General features: G+C 41.8%; 1 protein-coding gene across 1 annotated transcript in view; it reads right to left on the bottom strand.

Moving 5' to 3' along the window:
• Nucleotides 1-25,276, bottom strand: part of LOC115380096 (contactin-associated protein-like 5) — a 103,610-nt gene that overhangs the window by 14,524 nt on the left and 63,810 nt on the right. Inside the window, exons 8-17 of the mRNA XM_030081147.1 lie at nucleotides 24,929-25,196; nucleotides 21,100-21,243; nucleotides 20,083-20,254; nucleotides 16,041-16,147; nucleotides 14,313-14,432; nucleotides 5,449-5,649; nucleotides 2,820-2,976; nucleotides 2,392-2,519; nucleotides 1,065-1,235; nucleotides 392-610 (exon numbers count right to left, since the gene is read on the bottom strand). Coding sequence (XP_029937007.1) covers nucleotides 392-610; nucleotides 1,065-1,235; nucleotides 2,392-2,519; nucleotides 2,820-2,976; nucleotides 5,449-5,649; nucleotides 14,313-14,432; nucleotides 16,041-16,147; nucleotides 20,083-20,254; nucleotides 21,100-21,243; nucleotides 24,929-25,196 — 1,687 coding nt within the window. The remainder of the gene's footprint in view (nucleotides 1-391; nucleotides 611-1,064; nucleotides 1,236-2,391; nucleotides 2,520-2,819; nucleotides 2,977-5,448; nucleotides 5,650-14,312; nucleotides 14,433-16,040; nucleotides 16,148-20,082; nucleotides 20,255-21,099; nucleotides 21,244-24,928; nucleotides 25,197-25,276) is intronic.

Here is a 25,276-nt window from a genome sequence, read left to right on the forward strand (position 1 = left end):
GTGCTGGGCTGACCTTTCAAGCCATTATAGCCCAGAGTAACAGCAGAGCCCAAGAATGACAAATCAGAATTTATGGCCTCCAAAGATTTCATCTCTGAGAGGCTTATGGGGAATTTCTAAACTCGTTCAACTGTGTAATTCTTTGGCATAACCAGAAAGTTACTGTGTAATGAAAATGAATATGAGAAAAAAAAAATTAATAGCATTATAATTCACACCATGACCCTGTGTTTATCCGTGACACTGTAAATCTTGAGATAGCCCATGGGCGGCTAAAATAGCTAACAAATAAGCACGCCACACTGGTGCTGGGGGAAGGCCATTGTTAAAAGCGGCTTAATTAAATCAATGACTCTCTCGGCGAGCCAGCTCAGGCGGAGGCCAGGCCTACCCACAAACAGCTGGCTGTTGAGCCGCAAGCGGAGGTGTCCGTCAGCCGGAGCCTCCAGGAAGCGGAGCGGGAGCTGGTCCACCTGCAGGGAGGCCTCCTTGACGTTGCGCTCTGCCCTCACGTAGTGCCACTGCCTGTCATTCAGAGGGACGTGGGACTTCACGGCCAGGACCACCGGACCATTTCCCACGTCGAAGGAGAAAGTCACCACCGAGGGAGCTGGGAGGGCGGCGGGGCCACACACACGACAGACAGGGTGAACAAAGCCATCCATCACATGATCGGCACATCCATCATTCATCGTCCGGGCGCATGCAGATATATTCAAGTGCATTTAAGAGTGTGTATTTTTGGAACGCTGCCTCTTGCATAATGCATTTTCAGTGGTATTCTTAAAGTCTTGGTCCCTAGTTTTCATGGTTTGACATTCAATTTCTTCACAATTCTCCGGGATAGTTAGTTCCACAGTGCTTACTGAGGATAGATGCAAGGCTCCCCTGACAAAGCATGTATGAGTGTGTGTGTGTGTTTTCTCATATGTCTGTGTATGTATACAGCCCTGCTTTTTAGCTATTTATTGTAACCATGTCCTTGTCCTTGGCAGTGCTATTTCGTGATTTCCACAAGCTGTAAATGTCCTATTATTGTGAGCAGATCTTGAATGTTCACTCACAGCTGAGCTCGACTCTGATGAAGTCCTTGAGGCCGAGGTTCTCCAGAAACACCCCTGAGGGAACGCTGGTCTTGAAGTAGAAGGAGATGTCAGAGCCGAGCTCTGCCTGCAGGGTGGGGAAGTGGAGGTAGGACGACTCCTGGTAGAAAGATGCAGCATTCCAGATAGACTCTGAGAGAAAAGGAAAAAAAAAAAAAAGAAAGGAAAAAGGTAAGAGGACAAGGTTAAGTAGAGAGAGGATGACATCCTAGTAGAGGGAAGCTCATTCTATATAGAGTAACAGAAAAAAGACTGAAAGAAAAGAAAAGAAAAGAACAGAAAAGAAAAGGAAACAGGAGAGAGGAGATAAAGGGCAGCCAATAAAGAGGCTCCATTCCACATAGACTGAAGGAAAGGAAAATTAAGTAATTTTATTACTAAGCCATAATACAGAATATGAGACGGCATGACTTGTTAAGACAGAGGTTTTTTGCCGTGTAGCTTTCAAAATTAAATTAACACATCGTTATCTACGGATTTTATATGAAATCAGGCTGCCACTGAAGCTGTCTGTCAAAACAGGCCTGTTAACGGTGGCTGCTTGGTGAGAGACGGCAAAATTGCTTCTCTTATATGATTTTGTCATTTCCCTTGAATGATTTTGTAATTTCTCTTATATGATTCTGAAAAAAAAAAAACACCATTCCTAAAAGATTAGGTTATATGAAATTCTTGCACAGCTCGTAAATCTTGAGATATTTCAATTAACGCTCTCCAAGTGTCCATCACTTGACACATGACAGGTATTGTGTGTTAAGCGGAGGTAGAGAGATTCCTGGTAGAAGGATATGCACCCCATAGACTCTGAGAGAGCCGGTGAGGAAAGGAAAGTCTGTATGTGAGGGTCCGCACGGTACACTGTGTTCCCAGACTGCTGAAGAAGAGACATGGTTTAGAGGAAATCTTGAACTTTCAGAAATGAAAGCCAAGGAAAATCCATTGAAGATTCTCTCTGATAGGCAGGTGTCAAGACTTTTGTGTCAAAGCAGCTGACACAGCCATGAGGGGAGAAAGGTTGAGTGTCAAAAGAAAAATGGAGCATTTGAACATGTACAAAGAAGGGAAAAGAAAAGGAAGAAAAAAAAAAACGGCAAGCAGTCCTCACAGCTACTTCACAGACTCAAAGAACAGGCGCGATGTTTGACATGGAGTGTGCTTCAATAACAAAGACAGATGGTAGACTAACATTACGGAGTGTCTAAAGCAAAGCTGAATATTTTAAAAGTAATGATGAGTAAAATATATTTAAGGATGTGTGGCTGTGTAAATCATTTAACAGTTCACCTACTGTCTCCATAACAACGCAGAGGGCCGATTTGGTAGACGGCCTCGGATCCCGTTCTGTTGGTGTCTCCAATCACAATCTGGCTCACTGGTAAGTGATCCTTGTAGGCGAGGACTCCCGTGTCATTAGCCCTGTAATAAAAGAGCAGTGCAGCAAACTGATGGGAGATTGGAACAATCAGAAAACATTCTCAACACGACACTTTAGAAATCTACCAAAACATATGACAAAAAGAGAGAGCAGCAACACCCAATCTGGAAAGGAAATTGGAAAAGAAGTGGCTAGTAATTCATATCAATGCCACTGCTCCTGCACTGTTGTGGTTCAATCAGAGATACTGATGGAAGGCATGATAAGATAAGAGGAAAGTCATTCTCGGCGCATTTTGGCGAGCGAGCGAGCGCGCGAGTGAGTGAGTGAACATTACGTACCATTTGTTGGCGTCGGAGTCGCAGTTGCAGAAGTAGTTCATGTCCATGCAGTTCTCCTCCAGGCTGCAGGAGCACTGCTGGACTCCGGGCAGGAAGCCGCCCCAGTAGGTCCGCCTCTCTCCTCCCCCGTCCAGCCACCAGGACAGCGGGGTGCCATCTGCAGCATAGCATTAGTAACATCAGAGCAACAGAGAGGCAGAGAATAAGCTGTTGGTAGTTCTCAGTGCAGTGTAATGGGGCGTATCTTGGCATCGCAAGGCATGGGTTGCTTGTCAAGAAGCCCCTTAGTGATGTCAGTCGGGCAGGGCTCATTTTCCGCAGCAGTCTGAGTGACCCTGCTTCAAATCCTGCATTAAACGGACAGGGGCTCTTCAACGCATCACTGTCTCCCCTGCATCCATTCAACGGCAGAAAATTGCCACTTCTGCTGCAAATGAGGAATAGAAAAGGACTAGTTCATCCCCTGAACGAAAAAAAAAAAAAGAACCGGGAAGCTACTAATGGTGACTTTTGACGATCATATTGCTTAACACAAGATTAAGCTCTGTTTCCTTTCCTCTGCCTATCCAGGAAAACTGAGTGATGTTTCACCTTTTTTTTAGAAGCTTGGTTAACATAATTATAGATTATGATCAGACGTGCTATGAAGATTAATTGCTGGTTTACATCTTCAAAGATTTTTTCCAATAAAAGTGAAAGGCGACCTCAGAGCGCGAGAACAGGCTGGCGGTGCAGACTATCATGCCTTGGTGAAATTGAGCTTGTTGCACGTATTAATTTGATCATAATGTGCGTAAAAAGGCTCTTTCAGTGCTGCAAATCAAATCGAACCAAATCCCAAATTACTCAAAACAAAAAAAAAAACAAAAAACAAAAACAAAAAAAAAAAGCTGAATGATGTTAACACCATCAGAATCTATACAGTTCATATTCTAGCATTTAATGACATCTAATAAATAGCAAGCTGACTGTTATAATGATAATGATAATGAGTAATAATATTATTAATTGATAGCTCAATATTAACAACTCAAAACTTATTTTTTTTAACCTTATGAGTGTTGTTAACACATAATTCAGTCAATTATGTAATATATTTTATCACCAATTAATAAAAAGGTAATCAATTACACAAATCTGTATTGTATCACTCACCGCAAAATTGTATGTTAATTTAATCAGAGCATTAAAAATCAACGTAATGTCACTGTTTCTGTCAGCCTACACCCACTGGAGTTAATTTAGCACTTCAGATAGTTTTGACCCGCTATCAGAGCCAAATCAGCTTCATGAGCAAACTACTCTCACGCCTCGCACATCAACACTTGTCAAATCTATGAACCTGTGTCATAAAAACAGCATATAACACTCAAAAAATGCTATTAAGAAACATGTCAAACGGCTGTGAGTTCACTCCGTGTAAACTGTACTATAAATAAAATATATATGCACTACAGTCCAGTATTTACCTAGAAAATGAGTGAACTATCCCTTTCTGAGTTATTAGTTGGAAAAGCTGACCAACAGCTGACCTTGATATTTTGAAAATCTCGCATCCACATTATGATGCTTTCATTACATTTACACGCTCGTATGAATCACTCTGAATAAGTTGCTTCCTCTTCATTAATGTCAGGAACGCTTTGAGACGGGAAATAATTATAGATTTGGGTGTCTGGGACGGAGGCCAGGTTAATAATTCTGCAACACGGGGGCCATAAAGCACCACAGATCTGCTTTCAAGCTGACAAGTAAGTGTTGCCTTGTTTTCCAGTTAGATTAAGGTCATCGCAAGGAAATTGGTTTTGGTAGGCGCTTAAAACTCAAGGCAGATTTGATTGCTGTAAAAGGGAGATGGATTGCATATCAGGATGAGCATCTTTCAAATAAACAGCTGTGTGATAAACTGGAAATCATGAGGAATAGTTTAGCTTTTAATTTTATGGGTGGCCATCATAACGCATGTTGAAGCTGTGTCAATATGTGAGTGTGGTCTACTGTATGTGGGTGCAGCAATGTTATTAGAAAATACATGTGAGGTGCTTCCTTACTCCTATTGCCATCTTGCCATAGCAAATGTGCCGATATCATGCTGGTCCAATTACAGTGCATTGTGTTTAAATGGAAAAAAAAAAAAAAAAAAAAAAGGCAGTGGCAGTTACTGAAGCATTCAAGTAAACAATGAAAGCAATTATGTTTTGTTTCATATCTGCTGGGCTGAAAATAGCCCCCTTTTTTTCTGTTTTTTTTCTATTAGTGATCCTGTTTTTAAGGCATAATAAACTTGTTTATTGTCTGCTCTGACATGGTATTCACCTCCAAGAGATATGGCCACATCAATTTTTCATGAATGATGAGCTTATAGTTGGGCGAGTGTTGCAGGGGTTGGTGGAGCGAAGAGGGGAGAGGGGGGTGGAGGGGTCTCAGAAACAAGATGCATTATTCAGCTTCACGTGTGCCTGCATACAAGCACCGGTTAACAGAACATAACAGGGAATAGACAGACGAGGTTTGGACAAATATCGTGTAATAAATGGTCCATGCCAATGTCTGCTTAGCCGACTGTGCCAAACAGGATTCTTCAGGGGCAAATTTCAACCTCTGGTATTCAGACAACATCGACGCTCACCCCAGGTGTTGAAGAGACGGGACTTCCTGCAGCTGTAAACCACTTCCTGTTGGCACTGCTCCGACCCCGTGATGACGGCGCGCAGCTGCTCGGCCGAGGCGCTGTAGTTGAACTTCATGACGTGAGGCTTCTGCGGAGAGGAGCCGCGCACTCGGACCGGAGCCGTGCTGTTGTGGGTCACCACCGTCCAAACCCGCTCCTCTGCATGCAGAACAGCACATGTTTAACGGGTTAGCACCAAACACACGGCCATTCTCCTCTGCATGCAAGACCACGGCTTATCTTAGGGGCGGGTCAGTTCACAAATGAACTGTGCATTGAATGATAATTTAGAGCAAACCAGTCAAATGTGTTTGCCAGTGAATCCTGAGTGTGACAGTTCTGTTTTACACGCCTTGGTGTGCGAGTTTTTAGCACCACAGTTCGATTTGTATCACAAAAAACTGAACTAACTCCTAATTCTACCATGTAATGCCAAAAAATCAACACAAAAGGTTGAATGGGGCTTTTGCTAATGTTGTGCAAAGGCTGTGCCACCTAGTCACAGTAATCCTTTGTATGCAGCTTGTGGAAAATGTAGTTTCTAGGCTTTTCTAGGCTTTTGCTTTGCCCATTGCACCCTGGGTCTGCATCTATTGCACACCTGTCTGGCCATGAAGGGGTCTCCTCTCTCTGTGGTCCTTGAGATTTCTTCCATTTTTCCCTTTTTCATCTGTGGGTTTTTAGGGGAGGTTTTTTTGCCCACTAGGAAAGTCAAGTCAGGGAGTGTTGGCCTGTTTTTCTTGTGAGCCTGTAAAGCCCTCTGAGACCGTAAACAGTGATTTGGAGCTCTAAATAAATGTAAACTTAACAAAAAAAAAAAAAAAAAAAAAAACCCTGAAAGATCTGTGGTGCGGTTCACCACACATGCACAGTTCGGTGAGCTGAGAGCTTGCAGAATCACGTTTTATTTTTTTTTTTGGTTTTGGTACCAAATCGCTACACTCCTGCTGAATTTCAAACTGGTCAATGTCGACCCGAGTCGACAGCCTTGAAAGCACAAAACAAGCTTGTTTAGTGGCTGGTGCAAAAGAACAGAGAGCACAGAGCAGAACAATGAATCAAAGGTTAGGACAGAGACAGTTGTTATCTGCCCACCTTGGTAATGACTTCAGTGCTGGCTGGCTGCACTCCAGAAAATGGGCTTAATCAACTACAGGCGCAACAAACTCACAAATCCTCAAGCTTCCCTGTTCTTTCACTAGTTGTCATAATTAAGTGACACCCAAACAGCAGAAAACAGCAGACAATCACTCACGTGGTTCATCTATTTTGTTGGGGTACACTATGTGTTAGGATCATCAGCTGGATCTGTATCTGGATGCCCAGCCTCAATATTCAGAGTTATGTAATCCTCAAAACTGGCACTTATTCTCCAGGAGGCAGCAAGTCGAATTTCCCCTTTCTTGGAAGAGTCAAACTCTACTGATATCTTTGAAGCCAGGCTGAGAATGTATTTATTTTCACACTCATTTGTTCAACCTTACTTCTGAACCACTACCGGGAGCGACTCTGTCTCTGAGCAGAGCAAGGTTAGACGAGCTAGTTGGCACCAGTCCAGCTTCCTGCCGAAAAGAATTTGACAGCCTTGCAGAAGTATTCACCCCTGTTGGCTGTTTGCACATTTCGTTGTGAAATAAAATGATAAAAAAGCTGATATGACAACATAAATAAATCAATCAATAATTATTGGGGATATCTATGCAAAGGACTCTGCTCTACCAAAGTGGAAAGAAATGTGCAAACATTTATGAACTTTTATTTAAACAGGTTGGACTAATAAATTGTCTTTTTCACGAGTGACTGGGTCACAAAATATTAACAAAATACAGGACCAGGCAATATAATTACCAAGATTGGAAAAAAAGGTGTGACAAATTTCAGTGCCTTAAATTTAGTGCCATAGTGCAAATAATCAGCATTTTTTACTCTATTTTTTACTATCTATCTACATGACCTTAATGCACCCAACCAAAGCAGGGAGGCTAATACTTCAAATCAAAGCAGCAGAATACTTTTGCAAAGCACTGTAGCTGTGTGTGTTTCCCACTGTGTGCACACCTGTACATTCATGTTGGTTATGTCTCCTTGTGTGGGTGGGAGTAAATTACTCAGTTTGTTTTGCTGTGTGCATAGATGCATCTCCTGTGCTGGGGTTAGCCTCCCACATGAGTTAGTCTTTAAAATTACAAAACATCTCTTTTTATCCAAAATCTGTGGAAAAATCATTGCAGACAAGCTCCTGAACCTGATTGAAGGCCATATATATATATATATATATATATATATATATATATTTTTTTTTTTTTTTTTTTTTTTTTTTTTTTTTTTTGATTAATTTCCATTCTCATGCAGGCTGATAATGGTGAATTCTCTCTTCCAATTTCATATTTTTATCTTGCTTGATAGGTTGGAACACTGGGTTGGCAATTCCGGTACAGCATTAAACTTGTTTCACTCTTATTTGAATAATAGATTATTCTAATGTTTGTATTAACAATTTTGTGTCCTGAGCAGCGTCCTTGGTGTAGAGTACCTCAGGGGTCTGTCCTTGGACCAATCCTCTTCTCATTATACATGCTTCCTCTGAGTCATCTGTTCAGCCACTTTCAAGACAAATCATGCCATATGCAGATGATACACAGATATATTTCTCAGCCCAACCCAATAGCCTGGATCAACTTTATTCCCTCCATGATTGATTCCCACCAAAGATTGGATGCCCCTTAATTTCCTCCACCTGAACCCTGATAAAACAGAGGTTATTTTAATTGGTCCTGATAACCTTGCCACCTCAGGTGTTCAGTTTATTGGCCCTCTCCACTCAAATATTAAATCTGCCACTAAGAATCTCGGCATCACCTTTGACCAGTGTATGTCTTTTGACCTCCATGTTATGAAGCTAACCCAGTCCTGTTTTCCTCAAATAAGAAACATTTCAAAAATCAGAAATCTCTTGACCTTGGACTTCTAGTTTACACTTTCATTTTCTCACATCTAGATTATTGTAGTTCCCTCTCTACATGCCTCAGTCAAGCCACTTTAAAAGGTTTACAGCTGGAATGCTGCAGCCAGATTTTTGACTAGAACTAATGCACTGGTTTTTACCTTGCTTGCATTAGCTTTGGCTTTACTTACTTACATGGGGAATATTCATGTAAGGACTTCGGGGTCTTTACTCACAGAGAGACTGATTACGAAGAATTAGGATTTTTCATTAAGTGGCACAAGTGGCAAGACAAATATCCCTGCAACATCTACAACTGTGAAATATCAGTGGCATGAAGGCAAGTAAAAACATTATTACTAGCTAAATAATTATTACGTAACAATATTTAAGTACAACATTATATCTTCAATTAAAGGAGCATACCAGTGATTGGGTGGTTAGCATGGTATCTACAAAATGTATAAACTTCACGTTTCTGCAAATCTTATCTCAAAGCAAGCAGTCATATTTTAGAACTCTCATATCATTTTTCCTCCCTTTTCTCCAGCTGTTGGTCTTCATTCTTTTCACTACGATATGAATGTGATGATTTTGTTAGTCACAGAAGTAGAGGTATTTGGTATTTGCTTCATTAAAAAAATTGAAAATCGAGAGATTTTGATTATATGTTGTGAAATCTTTAGTACGAAATGGCTTGTTGCAATGTAAAATATGGGGAAATTGTAGCAAACATTCAAAATCACTGGTGGGATCCTTTAAAACTACGTTTATAATAGTCATCATTTAGTTAAGGGTTGAAGTGGGGTCTTAAATTCAGTTCAATTCGATTCAAATTTTATTTGTCCCCAAAGAGAAATTACATCTGCAGCCAGGGGTTAAAACATATAACAATGTAGGAACACAATGATTTATGGCAGTACATTAAAAAGTTAAAACACATAGAGGAAAATACAACAGAGGGGAAAAGAAGAAAGGGACAGATTCCCAATGCAAAGTGCATTTTTAAAGTGCAAATCTGACATGTTTTATGCCCTCTGGGAAAACTGGAGTAGGTTCCCTGATGAGGTGCAGTAATAAACTCTATTCTCAGTGCAAATTTAGCAAGTTTATGCCCACTGGGACAAACGAGTTTCTCATTCTCTTTGTTCTCATTTGAGGCATTCTTAGACGGCGCTCTGAAGGCAGGAAGTCGAAGGTGGCCGACCAGGACAATCAGTAATAGCTCTAGCTCCTGACCACATGCCTGCTGCAGATCTGGTTTAGCTGGACCTGGTTCATGTCAGTGACCTTAACAATGCTGCCTAGTCTGCTTCTACTGGTCATGTTTCAAAGCCAGGCAACCAAGCAGAGCGTTAAAACAGCCTCTCCAGCGTCTGTAAAAAAGGGTCATTATCTGGCTACCAACCTGAAAGGAAGTTATTTTCCTCAGGGAGAAAAAAAGTCTCTGCTGTCCCTGCTTACAGATCACATTAGTATTTTCCTCAAAGCACAGCTTACTGTCAATTATGGTGCCGAGATACTTGTAGCTGTCCGTAATCTCAATGTGTGTGTCTTTGATGACTGTTTACTCAGGGGTGGGTGGTCGCCTCCTGAAATCAATGATCATATCTTTGTCTTTAACAGCAGAGGTTGGTTTACTCATGCATTATGTAATAGCTACAAAGCCCTTTGAGAAAGCACGCAATTTATGAAACAGAAGTTTCCAAAAGCAACACGAATGAACAAAAACTTTGTACAAGTAGGCATGTGTGTGTACGTGTGTGAGTGTGAACATATGTAAATGTGGGTGTGCAGTGTGTGCATGTGTGTCTATAGGCTGTACTGTTTGTGCACCCACAAGCCTCACAGGCAGTGTGGGCGCATGTTTTTCTTTGTTGTGTGTTTCCACGCAAAGACAAACAAAGAGACGACGGAGGTTTTGAGTCTAGCTGTTCTTCACTCAGTTTAAAGTCGGGTACTCAGAACTGTAAGATCATGAAGTCAGATCGCGTTAGTGGAGGCAAAGTGGACTACATGCAAACTGTAAGGTCGTGTGTTTATCGGATCTTATCGAACATGGGAGATTATAAATGTAACACATCATCACTACAGTTAAACATGAGCAAAAACATTTACATTCTCTTCACTGGATATGTTTGTTGCTGTGCTGCATGCCCAGTTGGTGCAGACTGGCTCGGCATGCTGCGGTTCATTGAGTTCATACCATAGAAACTGAACGGGTAGATCGGTTTGTGAATTGGCTCATGGTAAATCTGAGTATTTCCGGGTGGTTCACCTTGCCAAGGCAACAGCTGTAGCATTCACTGATGCCGCCGCATTGACAGCAGACTTTGTTTGAATTACTTTATTAAAACTTCCATTGTGATAAAACAAGAGTCTGGGTGTTTGGTAGCTCTCTCTCTGTCACGGTGTGCACAGAAAACAACAAAGGGGAAAGTTAAAGTTAACGCGTGGAATTAATTAAAGTCATCAGCGTGCTACTGGAAGCCAATTCATAGCCTATATCAGGCTAATGTTAATATTAGCTAATTAGATATGGTTTGCTAATCCGAATTGGCTGTGCTGTTGTTAATAAAGTAAATAAATAATGTTCTGGCAAAGCCCCCAACAACATACCAGGTAAAACTCAACTCCTCCCAAAATCCATGTTTTTTTTGTTTTTTTTTTTCTGAACCAAAATCAAGAGCCACAAGCTTATTTTCATAATTCTTTTATTCACTATCTTGTGAAAACAGAGCATGTTTCTGTTTGCAATGACATCAGTGAATGTTTTCAGCTTCTGCAAGGTGAACCACCCGGGAATACTCTAATGTGCAATGAACCAAAGGCCCATGCCGGTGCTACCCATTCAGTTTCAGTGGTTCATACAAAGCTGGGCTCTGCTGTGTCCTGATGTCCAGTTGTCTTTCTCATTGCAAAATACAGTGTCCACTGGGTGTCTCTCTGTCAGTGTCACTGGAGACATGTGGACAGTTTTATGGACTCCTCTGTGCGTCTTCTGCAATTCCTTTCAAATCTGCTCTTTGCTCTGCAGGGATGAGAGGACAGGCTATCAGTGGGCATGTGGTTCTAGTCGCTCTGGTTCCTTAGTATGGGTAAAACTGCACTCATTCGTGGGACAAAGACAGAGGGAGACTCTGTGTTGGTGTAAATGGGACAGAGCGCAGGCCTCAGGCTGATCGTCGTGTTTCTCTGCAGGGAGCATTAGGCCGGAGAAGGAGAAGCCGCCTCCCTCTAGCAAGCCAGAAGCAAAGAGAGCAAACAATGGCTGCAGTTGGCTTCATGGCTGGTGCCTTCACATCACGGTGTGACATGACTGGCTGCCTATCAAAACACTGCTGTGCAGGGCTCTCACTCTGGCATACGAGCAATGTCCTGATGTTTGTGTGACTTTCCATAAAAAATGTTGAGGTTTCAGTACTAATATGAACATGACATTTTTTTTCAAGGACCAAAATTTAAAAAACTAATTGCTTATTGTCTTGTTCAAGTTTAGTATTTTGTTTTATTCTGCAGGGGAAGTGAACATAACATGAACACAATGGAAAATGGATTTTACATTTGGTGAGGGACTAGTTATTCACCAAATACACCGCTTAATTCTACTAAAAGAAGCTGATAAAAAAATCTTGACATCTATGATATGTCCCAAGAATCTAATAAATGCCCTGACCTTTCCTGCCTGGAATAGACTTTTCAAAATTCTGTGATTTTTCCAGAAATTCCATGGTTCATGGGAACCCTGGGTTTGGATGCTTGTGTGAGTCGACAACAGGAGCCACTTGGTTGTTTATCAGTGTCAAAGGGAAACCAGGAATCTGTAATTGTAGTTTTCAGGGTGGCTGAGGCTGGCGAATCTAACACTTATCTTTTTGTGTAAGGTCACGACCGCATCTGGGAAATATCGGAGTCTGTGGTCTTGGACTCTTCCGTCTTGCTTGCCTGTGGTTCCTGCTGTTTGTCTTTGTGACCAACACAGTGCTGATGTCTCTGCACTGGCTGCCGTTCTTATTATAACCTTGATGATGACGATGCTGATGGTGACCGAGGCGATGCTGGTGTCCTGCGCCAGATCTGTGTTCACCCACGCATTTTTGCTCTGTTTATTCTGTGGCTTTTGTTTACGCGCCATTTTATTATCAACATTTTATCTTTGTTTGCCCACTCTTGGCACCCGCTGCACGCCTGATGTCTTCTGGAAGGGGAATCCCTCTCTGTGTTGCCCTTTCCAAGGTTTCTCCCATTTTTTTCGCCCCCCAAACCTGCGGGTCCCATCGGTGGATTTGTCATTACAAATGCATGATGTGGCGGCCGAGCTTTGGGATCTCCACCAGAGAATATTTCCTGCTGAATTACTGGGAAATGTGCATGACATTATGCACAACAGATGTAGATATTTCTATTTGATGTAATGCTGCAGCCACAAAACAATGGCCTTTTTAGTTTGAATTTTTCACTCATTTTTCACTCAGTGAGGCAGAGATACATAAAATGTATGTGACACTGTCATATAATATTGGGTAAAAAATATTTCCTCTAATTTTAAAGCTACTTAAGGAGTAATTTCAGGGCAGCTCAGAGATAAATTAGATTTTTCCTCATTTTTACTGAGGGTCTACAGTTGGGGATGGCATTTTAATTTACTGTATCAGAACATGTGGGCTCTGCAAAGCCTTTTGAGACTGTAAGTGCGATTAAGGACTAGAAAAATATAATTTTGACTTGGCTCTCTGCGGCAACCAAGGAGTAATGTCTCTTTGGCACGCAAGGTTGCCAGTTAAAGTTGCAGAAATCAACAGCATCGATCAGACAACTTGACTGCAGGGTGATGAGATTACACGTGAAACGCTGGTGTCTTGCAGAAAGCAGCGGCCTGTTAATTAGAGATAAAATAACAGACCTCGGCGTGGATTAGCTTGCCAATGGGAACTGTGTATTCAACAAAGCTGTGTAATCAAGCAGCGATATTCACGTTGCACCTGTAAACCACTGGCCTGTGCACGTACATGAACGGATGCATGTTCCAGTGTGGGAAGAGGTTAGAGAAATGTTGGTAGAGGAGCCACTGCTTTGCAATGAGGACAGTTTCCTTGAATGTGCTGCACAGTTTGTCAGGAAAGCTTGAATCTGATCCTGATAGCAGCGCCTAATCAGAAAATGCAGCCTTATCCCTGGGAAAGCATCTTGTGCAAAGTCACAGTCACCACATCCACCTCTCGTTATTCATTCAGTGCGGAGCCACACATTAGCGAGGCTTCACAAATCCACAGAGACGCGCTTATCTCTTTTCTCTCGCCAGCGGCTTTCCAATATAGACTGAAACACAGCGGGAGACAAGACTGACACGTTTCAAAGCTGAAATTTCATCACATCTCCTCCAATCTTTAAAAAAACAAAAAAAAACAAAAACATAATAATAATAATAATAACTAGGCACATGTTACTGTTGTCTGATAAGTCTCATAAAACTAATTAATTAATTAATGGACTTTCATTCGGTCATTATCATGTAAATTCATTTAAATAGGGGAATATGAAACAAATGGCGGTGTCATAGACTCTTCTACAATGGGGATGAAGAGGACAGAGGACAAAACAGATTTCCCCCCTGATATACAGAGCTTAGATAATGACTGTGCAGAGAGATTTACTGCATCAGTCACACTGCACGTTGGATTATATAAGAGAAGCGTGCAATACAATCCGCAGCTTTATTCTGGCCATAAATCTGTATTAGCCCGTCAGAAGAATATTAGTTTATTTGTTTATTAGGATCCCCATTAGGTAACAGATATTCTTCCTGGCATCCATGACGACGATAAAACCGATATTACGGGTCAAAGGTTGGGCCCGTGATGGACTGCGGTGATCTCACCTGTCATGTTGCAGTAGACCTGTGCGGGCCCCAGGGGACCACTCCCATCTGGATCAATGGAGTAGTAGCCCGAGGAGCTGCCAGTCAGTTTGTAGGCCTCACAGGACGGCTCGTAGATGGCTGGAGCCAGAGAAAGAAATATACATATAAAAGGTTAGCTACCAGGGGAGATATGAAATACCATATTTCTATCGACATAGAATTGGAAAAAAAAAAAAAAAAAAAACTTCAGGAACGAGAAACCATTTGAGGAACTGTCTGTGTTTCGACCGTGGGGACCAGGGTCACCATTTGGTTCCAGGCACTTTTTTTTTTTTCTTTACCCCACTAAAGGGGTACAACTTTGGGGGTGGGGCTTGAAGGGATGACCTTCGCTGATTGGTCACATACAGCGCGGCTGCTTCAGGAACAAGAAATTACTCAAGTATCAATTTAGAACCGGTTTAGGACAAGGGGCTGACATTTTTCTTTGTTTTATAACATTAACAGTAAAAGCAGGCTTTGCTGTCAGCTTCACGACTCATTTTACACAAGATGATAGAGAAAAGAGAGAGAGAGAATGCCTGAGCTGAGAGAATGGGCAACCGAGAGAGAGAGAGAGAGAGAGAGAGAGAGAAATAAACTGTTATTTTCTGATTCATTGATTGTTTCACGGTGGTTACATTATAAAGTGCAAATTAATAACCATCAAACACACAGCCGCGCAAATGACAACACAGAGCTGCTTACCTGAGAAAAACCACTGCAAAAAGTGATCTGTCAACAAGGGGCTAAAATAGATTCAACAGCCTGATGCTTCATGACTGTAAAAAATGACGAATAAAACAGCTCCACTCTTTCATACATGAGCGGATTAATTTCCTTAATCTTTGTGGGTCTTTAGGCTGAAGGAGACTTTTTTAGTTCTTGAAAACTAGTCCCGGTAATTACTTCACCTCGGTAATTTTGGTGGAAAAGTGGTGTTATTTCCTCACAGTGGCTCATAACAGGTTAAAGGTGATATGCATTGCAGTTTAACATCAATAAATCATTTTTAATTTCTGGCAATTCTAGATAGTGGACGGAGTGAAATGCAGAAAAGGAACGACGGAAAAATCAACTTGAGTCATCTGGAGTGGATGAAATGCATTTCTGTCAGCCTAAAGCAAGTCTGTTCATTTAAGTTCCTGAAAAGTTGACAGTTTGAAGACACAACATTTGATGTTTTCACACCAGACAGTGACAATTTGTCCTTTGCAACAATAAAGTGAAATTCAAAATGTTACATGTAATGAAAGGAAGTAAGCAAGCCTCTGTCAGACATGTTTTTCTTTTCTCGCAGCAGTAGTGATGAGCACTTTGTCATCCAAAAGACATGAATCCATTTCCATGAATCATACGATTCATGGAAATGACAACTTCGCAACTCACATTTAAAGACTCTTTTGAGTTCACACTGTAGGTAGAAGCTGAAGTAGAAACTGTAGGCGTGTATGCTCCCAATATGCTCCATCTACTGTTAAAATTGTTTTGAAATGAAAATGTGTGAAAAGGAATGCCTGGAAGCGGATTTTGAAAGGTAGCCTTTTCAACAGCTAAGCGCAACATGGCAAAGGTGCAAATCCATCTGCTAGATTTAAAGGTGTGAAATTGGATGTCAGAAAACTGAACGCTCACACAGACTATTTTATTAACTATGACAGACATTGTGAGGCGATGATGATGTGTGGGGGCAGGATGTGAACTAACAGTTGTGACAGGTAGCTCCCGAGTATCCGGTGCCCGAGCAGTCGCAGTAGAAGGAGCTCCACGACTGAGAGCACTGGCCGCCGTGTTCGCACAGGTTGGGAAGGCATCTGGGGGGAAGTGGAGAGAAACAGCACAGGAAAACAAAATCACCTTCAAAAGTCTAGTTTTCATTTGTTTTTTTCCCCACACCTAGTTTTAGTTTTTACTTTAGTTTTAGTTAACTGTAATATCCTTGGTTGGTCCTTCCACAACTTTTCTATGACTTTGCATAATCAAAACATTTCCATGAACTAAAGCTGTTTTTATTTCTTCCTGGTTTTGTTAAAGTTGGGGTTCTACGTGGGTTTCCACTGCAGCTGCATTGAAAGTCACCATGTAACAGGCTTTTGGGACAGGGGTCAGAAATTAAGATGATGGCCCGCAGCATCTCTCACTCAACTCACTCAATGTTTCCAATGTGAAGGGAGAAATGACCTAATGACCTTCCCTGTGTGTTGTAATCTGTTGCCATTGACTAATCACTTTGCTGTTGGATAATAGTCTTTTTTCAGCTAGGTGTATGCATGATGTTAAAAAAGAAAGAATTATTTATCAGCTGTGGGGGGGGGGGAGCAGTTACACATCTCAGTGAAATCACACACAGCGGGAACTCGTAACAACAAAGAAAACTTGCAGAGGCGGGCGGGTATGAGCATGGGTCTAGCCTTGTGATTTTTGCCCACCATTTAAGAAGTCCGAAATGCGACACATGCGTGAGACAAGTTGGAAAACACAAATTCCTATAATGAAAACTCCCTGATAATTCCCATCTATTCACCGGAGAATTAATCAAATTCCCCATATTCCCCTGTTTGGGATAGACCTCTGAAAATTCCATGATATTCCCAGAAATCCATGACCAATGGGAAGCCAGGTTAGGCTGAAGGAGTGGCTGGATATTCAGATTAGTTTAGCCAAAAACTAGGACCAAGTTAATGGTTTGAGCAAAACATAGGAATACATATATAAATATAAAATGCAGGACATGATGAAAACTTACTGTAAGTGAAATTATGTCTTAAAAGTGTTTTTAAAAAAGCACAATGAGCTGGGACCAAAGTCTTCTTCGTTATGTCATTTCATGCTTTGAACTCATGACCCAATATGCAAAGTTTTCTTATATATAGATATTTGCACATCGTAACTAATAAACAACAAATAGCAATAAAGATCAGTCACACTCTTTGTGCTAATGAAAAATTATTTAACACTGACATGTGAATGTATCATATATATTCAGCTGACTGGAGAAAAGTGTATGTTAAAAATCTCCTAATCAAAAAGTTATTTTAATGTCTTAATTCTGCAAATATCTACCCATCTATCTATATCTACATCTATATATGTCTCGATATTTATATAGGTATGTTGCAAGATAGATGGATGGATGGATGGGCAGGCTAGTAAGTAGATAGAGAGATAGAGCGGTAGATAGGTATTCAACTTGCATATGTGGATGAAGTAAAGCCATTTCTAGGTTCATTTTCTTCAGGAGCTGCTAGACACAAAAAGGCACTGCGAAACGCCTCATTGGCTCTGGGAAAAAAAAAAAGTAGAAGAAAGGCTTAAAAAAAAAAAAAAAAACAACAACTTAGAATCTAAGTGCCTTTTTAAATTTCAGAGTGACCAGCCACACAGCTCCGCATAAATTATAGATTTCAGCCCCATTGTTATCTGCTTTATTGTTGCCAATCCCATGGGAGAGTAGCTTTAGTGGGCACTGCAGCGACAACACAGCCATTCTAATTCCCACTCAGCTGTTAAAAACTATGACGGCAGTCGATTGTTTAAAGAACAATAGCTCAGGTGGTTATTTAATTATTTCTATTCTATTGCTACTCACACACACACACAGAGAGAGAGAGAGAGAGAGCCCTGTGAATCACAGCGCTACGCCGCCGACATGCAAAATATTCACCTTCGTCATAAAGAGGGCAATGAAGTTTTAGTGGTTAAACAGTGAGGAAAGCTCCTCAGCACAAAGGCAGGGAAAAGTTGTGGCTGACCGGAGCCATTCACCAAACTGATTGTAATAACTCGTCAAGGGCCGCACTGTCACCGAGTCAGCATCCTGTGAAAATGACAGATCTGGCTAATGAGCATGCAAGGCTTGCACAATGTACAGGAGATTACTTAATGGGAGTTCAATGGGAGTGAGAATGAAGAACAGCGGGAGTGTTCTTTCCACTTCCTTCTCAGACACCATGGGAGTTGGGGTCCGCTTTAAATAATAAGGTGAAAGTCAGTTGCTATAGTATGTGCATTTTCACCAGTTGTTTGCAACACATACAGTATATTTCAGCTTCTGATTAGGAATGAAATATACCTTTTTAAAAAACTATAATCCTAGGCAGTTCATGCTTTATGCATTACAAGCAACACTGGATAATTGTCTGCCTTGATGATATACCCAAAGACATAATTCCTATCAACTTAATCTTTAATTAAAGTAATAGCCTGCAACTTTTCTACTGTCTATCATCAATTCGTACCGTACAATAATGACTCAACATGAAGCCAGTAACACTGAAAGCCTGGTAAGCCTCTCCCTCCCCTGCACAGGAAGCGATGCTTTTATCAAAGACAACCGCAGAGGCTTTGTTTGGAATAAATGAGTTAAATGAGTCATCAAAATCAAGAAAAACAAGAATCTTAAGGATTATCACTTTAAATCGATTCTACATCAAGCCTCCCTCTCTGTTACTTGCAGAATTATAGCTAAGAAATGACTGAATTTAAAAAAAAAAAAAAAAAAAAAAAAAAAAAAAGATCTTTAAATAGTGGCAATCCCAGATCACAACCACAGTTTAATCAATTGTTCCTTGGCTCAAAGCCTGTCTGCTCACATGACTTTGTAGAAATCCCTTCATAAAGTACTGAAATGTTTTGCAGACAGACCGACAGAGTTATGGGTAAAAACATAACCTCCCTGCCTGAGGTTAATGAATTACCAGAGCACGCTATGCCAACTCTCAGCCCTGGATGTCCAGACCTCAAGTCTTGACTTGCAAATGTTGGCATTTACTGTATATTGGGGTGAAGTGTCATGTTAGAGACATTTAACATAAATGGCATTTTTTTATTTCTACTCTTATTTGCATCCAATCCAACTATCACAGACGGTGCTAACACACTCTGACTAACCCTACTGACTAACTAACTATCTGACTAATGGACAAAAATACAATAAAAGGAGAGTGAAGGGTGGAACTAGTACCAGCAATATTATCAAAACTGCAATATGATCAAGTGCAATAGCCAATTTGCACAACCAAATTTGGTACAGACCTCAGTAAAAACCAAAAAAACACTCCAGTGGAATGTATTAGATTGTTTTCTCCTCTTTCCTTCATATTGTTGGCAAATGACCGTGGTTATAAGCGGGATAATCAACTCATAGGTGTGTGCTAAACAGATTTAAGGCACTTTGTGGAGCGTGCCTTGAAAACGTCCAACGCACACCGTTTCATGCACACCTGCCCGTTGATTATCCCCTAAATAATGCATTTCTAGATTTCTTAATAATGCAAATTTACAGTCATTACCGCTAAAACCGTGGGTCACATCACAATCGCAGTATCTGTTAAAATAATTGTAATGTAGCCTAACTTTTTTTTTGCCATGGCCCTAGATCTGCATAAGAAATAAAATGTTGGAAACTGCTCTCCTCTGAGACCTTAATAACCCTGTCTGAGCTTTTTTTTTTTTTTTTTTTTTTTGGTTTAAGAACATCTCCAGGCAGAAATATTTTTAACTCAAATGGTCTTCATAAGGCCCTTCTTCAGTAGTCTGCACAATACTGGCCCTTACAAAGTGTGTGTGTGTGTGTGTGTGTGTGTGTGTGTGTGAGAGAGAGAGAGAATTATGACAGGCAGTGGATTGGCAGTAGGACTTGTCTGCTGTAAATGTAAGATCAGTATAACCTTCTGTGGAAAACTGTCTGAGCTTATCATGTCAAGGGGCCACCGGCACTGAATCCCCCTTCCTGAGGTAATTGTCATACCTGTCATGGATGCCACACGTGTCAAACTGAAGCTCATTGTAGTTTCCCAGCATCCCTTGCTGGACGTGACTGAGGCTCATTGGCTGGCTGTTGATAGATATGAGCCTCATACACCCCTGGAAGGCCAGTGTGGGGTTCTTACAGTACGAGGGGACCGCGGACGAGGGACAACCTAATGAAACACAGCAGGGAGTTTTTATGTAATCCAGCATCGACCAAAAACAGCTCCGGCTGAATTAATGCAGCAAAACAGGCTTACAGAGTAAGTTGTGTTGCCGGTTTGCTTGCAACATCCACAGGCACATCCACAAAGTGCTATTTACTGAAAATGATATAAACGGTGTGCGTCTGAGTGACAACCGTGTGTGTGCTGCTTTAAACGTCGGTGACGGGAAACAAGCCACCAAAGGGAGAGCGACCAGAATAAAAAATACCAAGACCCTATTATGCAAGTTGAAGCCATAAAAGCGGCTTAGTAAAATGCCAGCTATCAGAAGATTTGAGATTTACATGGCAACTTCTGGGAAGCTAAAGTTTGTACTGATGTATTAAGTAAATCTCAGCTTAAGCGGCACTTTGAATTTAAAAAGGCGCTAAGATGCCGAATAGAGGCGACTGTAGCCAACTTGTGAGATATGAACGAGGAATTTGTACTGGATTTCCAGTGCTGAAATTTAAAGTGGCACACAATCTTTTTTTTTTAATGCTTTTCTTCCTCTAATTTGTCTACGCTGCAGAAAATATCCATCTTAACAAGTCATTTACTGCAGTGTTCTTTAAACAAGCGAGACGATCTGCCTGTGGGCTGAGATAACGTCATCTGTTTTCAAGGCGGCTTCACTCGGCACAAATAAAGTCTTGACGGGAGGGAAGTTACAGCGCTCCTCTTTCAAGATAACTCCCAAGACGACGGCTGATTTGACGCCGGAAAAGTGAGGTTATCTCATCTCATTGGCAGATTTCTGTTCACGTTTTAAGAGTAAAGGAAATGTTAAAGGCTTTCTACGTCTTCCTCACCTCCAAAGTAGATGATGTCCTCGGCGTCCAGCTGCTCCCCCAGCTCGATGGTGGAAGCCGGCTCGTTATCCAGAGTCAAAGTGATCTGCAGATTCCTTGTGTCGAGACTCACTGAATGCCAGAGTCCGTCGTTGACTTTATGCCCTGAAAAAATAGTTGAAATGAGCAGGAAACAGACTGTAATAGTGAATAAGCTGGCATAAAAACTGTCCTTGAAGAGCATCTCCGCATAAACCTGTGTAATTGTTATAAAGGACAGCCAGCGTTGAATTTTCCTAGTTTATATTTAAAACTAGATCACTAGTTTTTGTGAGAGGTTTGGCTTGACTTTGCAAACACCCTGCAGCAGCAGCTGACAAAGATGTTGACTCGAGAGATTTCCTTTGGTACATTTCATATCTTTTCATTGCCATTACCAAATAAAAAGAGGCTTATCTCTTGACCCCTTTAATTCTGTTTGTTCTTTCTTCCTGTGTGAAACCCAGTGGCCAACCACAGAGGTATAATCTTTGCTTTTTTTTTTTTTTTTCCTTGGTTAATAAAACACAAGCCTTAACAGTCAAGGGCATCCAAGCTGCGTCTGTCTGCAGTTTGTCAACAATCCCCTCTGTGCTCGCCATCTGGTAGAGAGGTGAGAGACAGCTTCCAAGCTAGGAGAATTACCATTCACTACAATTAAATGCGCTGGCTTTCAGACAGTTATTGTCTGAAACAAACAAAAAAGTGTGCCATGTGTAAACACGGCCTCAGAGAGAGCTCCAGCATGCAACAGATGGAGGATGACCTCTGTTTGTACTTGATCACATCTGGACATTGTTGCAGGATATGATCAGTCCCACAGGAGCTCAGTGACTCCGCTCTAGAATAACTGCCTCACTAAGCCAGGAAAAAAAATGACTAAATCCATATACATGCATTATTCATCTCTCCATTGTGGGCAGAAATGGACAAAACCAAACATTTATCTTCTTGGGGGACTGGGAGGCACAGCCGACTGAGGGAATCCGGTTTACTACCGACAGTCCTGAGTCCTGATCTTAACTCGGTGAGTCAGCAGCCGGGGTTTGGCTGACGTGCGACAGAGAGACATCTCACTGCTTTCACACAGCACAGCGGCTGCATTTTGATGTTGACACAAAACATAACAGCGACGGAAACTTACTACTGCTGTTTCTATCACGATCATCATTTTCATTATATCCTCCTGAGACCCGGAGGGAATGCTTTTTAATGTCTGGGGCAACAAAAACAAATTCCGAAAGAAAAAAAAAATAAAGACTGCATATCCATGTATATCTATCTATCTATATTTATGTTTTCCAGGATGTCCACTGTAGCAGACCGCAGGATACTCTTGGTCTATTTTCAGTCTTTGAGGCTCCAGGCGGCTCCAGCTCCGCCTGCAGCCGCACATCGAGTGTCATTTCCGGCTGCGCTCCTCGACCACCAGCTGGACCGATCCTGCCCCGCTGGAGCCTGCCTGAGTCTTGCACACGTTTCTACTGCGGAGACATATGTGTGTGGTGAAGGTGTGTGTGTGTATATGTGTGTGTACTCATGTGTGCCCATGTGCAGCCCCATCGCTAACTATCCTCACTGAAGTCCTCCATTAAAACCAATGGGTGTGAGCCCGTAGCTGCATGTGCAAATGCTCAAAAATGGAAAATCTTTGACCCAGCGTCCACTACAGTAGACATCATTAAATGGGCTTGTATTTCACGCTTCAGCGACTTCAAATTCACTAAAAACACACTGAAAGCATCCATCAGGTTCTAACACAAGGAAAAATAATCTTTTGCGCCAACTATTTTAAGTTCACAAGGTCCGATGGCCAGACATGTGATGTCTTAAAGCTTAGCTTGTCCGCTTGAAGGCACATCAGGAGTTTTCATCACAGAATGCAGTCTGGAGGATTAAGCTCTAAATGTATACTGTCTACTACAGAGGACACGTACACATTGGCTGGGTCTTACATTTATTATATGTCTGTTAGAAGGAAACTGTTGCTGATTTAACAAGAGCGGAGATATTCTGTTTACTAGCTTATTCATCGCAAAAGGACGACTGAGTCACAGGGCAACAAAAGTTCATGCATACAGCTTAACCTGAATATGACCTTAACCAAAGTCTGGATATCTGCCAGCCTGCTCAATGCATGCAAACATCGCCATTGGCAGATTAGCATTATGCACTAATGTAATAGATAAATGTTAAAAGTTAGCATTTGTCAAAACCCTCAACAGCCAGGAAATTTTAATCAACTGATTAAAACTAATGCTGACTCTTTGCCAAGAGAAAAAAAAAGTGGACATGGAGAGAAAACAGATTTCATTTGCTGCGTTTGTGGAGAGCGGCAAGAGCAGATTACTGTTCAAACGCGCAGAAATCTGCTGATCTGTGTTTGAAAGGCCCTTTTGATGGCAGTTTTTGGTGAGGAGAAAGTAAGCAGAGGTGACCGATCCTGTCCTGGTGAAAACACAACACAATGCAGACTGCAAACTGCTCTTTTCCATCAAAGCTTTCACTCCGGCACAAAGCTTTGGCAGCTGTCAAACACTCGCAGCCATGTCTGCTGCACTCCAAACAACACTTACCCACTTCTAGAAGCACTACTTACAAGAAAAGGTTTACATTTGCATTTGAGGGTTTTTTCACAAGGCATTTTTTGTCACATTGTGCGGCAAAAGGCTGTTTGTTCCTCATATTGCACTGCTAACATTCTTTACTGAAAACTAGGCAACTACCTCCGGCAGCAGGCAAGCCGACTATCTATAGGGCTTTTGACAAATACCTATTTTTCAATTTTCATTCTTTCTATTCATTCTTGAAGGCTGGGTCTAAGAGTATGGCGCTCCCAACGTGAACACTGTCACTTCACTGATGGCTTTGAGTATCGACTGTAGGGCTTTATTGGAAAAGAGATGCACTGAATGTAAGCACTTGTGTAAAAACCGACAGTTTGTGACACTTAATAGTTTTCAGTGAGATCTCTGGAGTAAACCTGAGCTATATTTGGAGCTGCAAAGTTCGGTAAAGCTTATAAGTTAACATGGCCTACACTTCAAGAGCATCTGTGACGTTGTCTGAAATTCAGACGGTGAAATAAACTTGAGCAAATGCAACCGTAAATGTGAATCATGCTAATTATGCAAGCCTGATAGAAATGAATTAAATATTTTTGTTCCTTCAAATGAAGCAGAGAGGGAAAACAAACTTGAGAACCAGTCATGCCACCCCCATTTTTTTTTTATTTTATTTTTTTGGCTACTTGTTTATTATCAGCTGACTGCCTACTGAGCTGGGACCCACAACACGAAGCTGAACTGACAGGCCGGTTACCACAGCTAAAGCTAAATCCCCCTCTGGCCAAGGCAGATGCTTATGCATGCACACACTGTACTTTTCAACGGAGGATTCAGTCCTGTGTTGACACCGCTGCAACACACTCGACTCGAACCTCGCTGTCCTAGATGGGAAACCGCAAGTCTACAAGTTAGCCAAGGACGATAATTGGACCTCAGCCAGAGCTTTTCTGGTACATATGAATGATGTACATTTCCCAATTTCGTATCTCAGTGGTGCACATATTTTGCAGCCAGGCTCCCCTTTTACCGTGGAAATATTTTCACATTTTCAATGTCATGCAGTGCCACCACTATAATTATGTATACCACCGCCACAGAGCAACACTTACTTTGTTAAAAATATTAAAAAATTGCATCTGTTTGCTTGCTCGATGTAATGTGTCCTGCCTGTTCTTAGATATTTATTCTGTGTTTTGGTGCTGTGGTTTTCACTAAACAGTCGCCTGTGTGGCCTGCAGCCTCACCAGTGGAGACCTCAGATTTCTGCTGGCCAGAGGTGTGCAGGGTCAGGCGTAGCCGGCTGTTGCTGATCTGCAGCTCCAGTCTCTGGGGCTCCGGGTTCAGCCGGGTGGAGAGGAGCAGCCCGTCCGGGTTCCACGTCCTGAACTGGAAACGAACAGAGAAACCCCCCATGGCAGACGCCGCTGCCGGCAGCGACAGGAAGCTGCTGCTGGAGCTCAGGAAGGTGCAGGCCACCAGCTGGGGCTCCGAGCACGAGAAGGTCACGTTGCCCTGGAGAGCGAGGAACCACAGTCACCTTGTCCCCAGTCAAGATCAACATACTACATGAAGGTTAATTAACAACGCAATGT

This window comes from Myripristis murdjan, chromosome 21 (assembly GCF_902150065.1).
Source record: "Myripristis murdjan chromosome 21, fMyrMur1.1, whole genome shotgun sequence".
In the NCBI taxonomy this organism is placed as follows: Eukaryota; Metazoa; Chordata; class Actinopteri; order Holocentriformes; family Holocentridae; genus Myripristis; species Myripristis murdjan.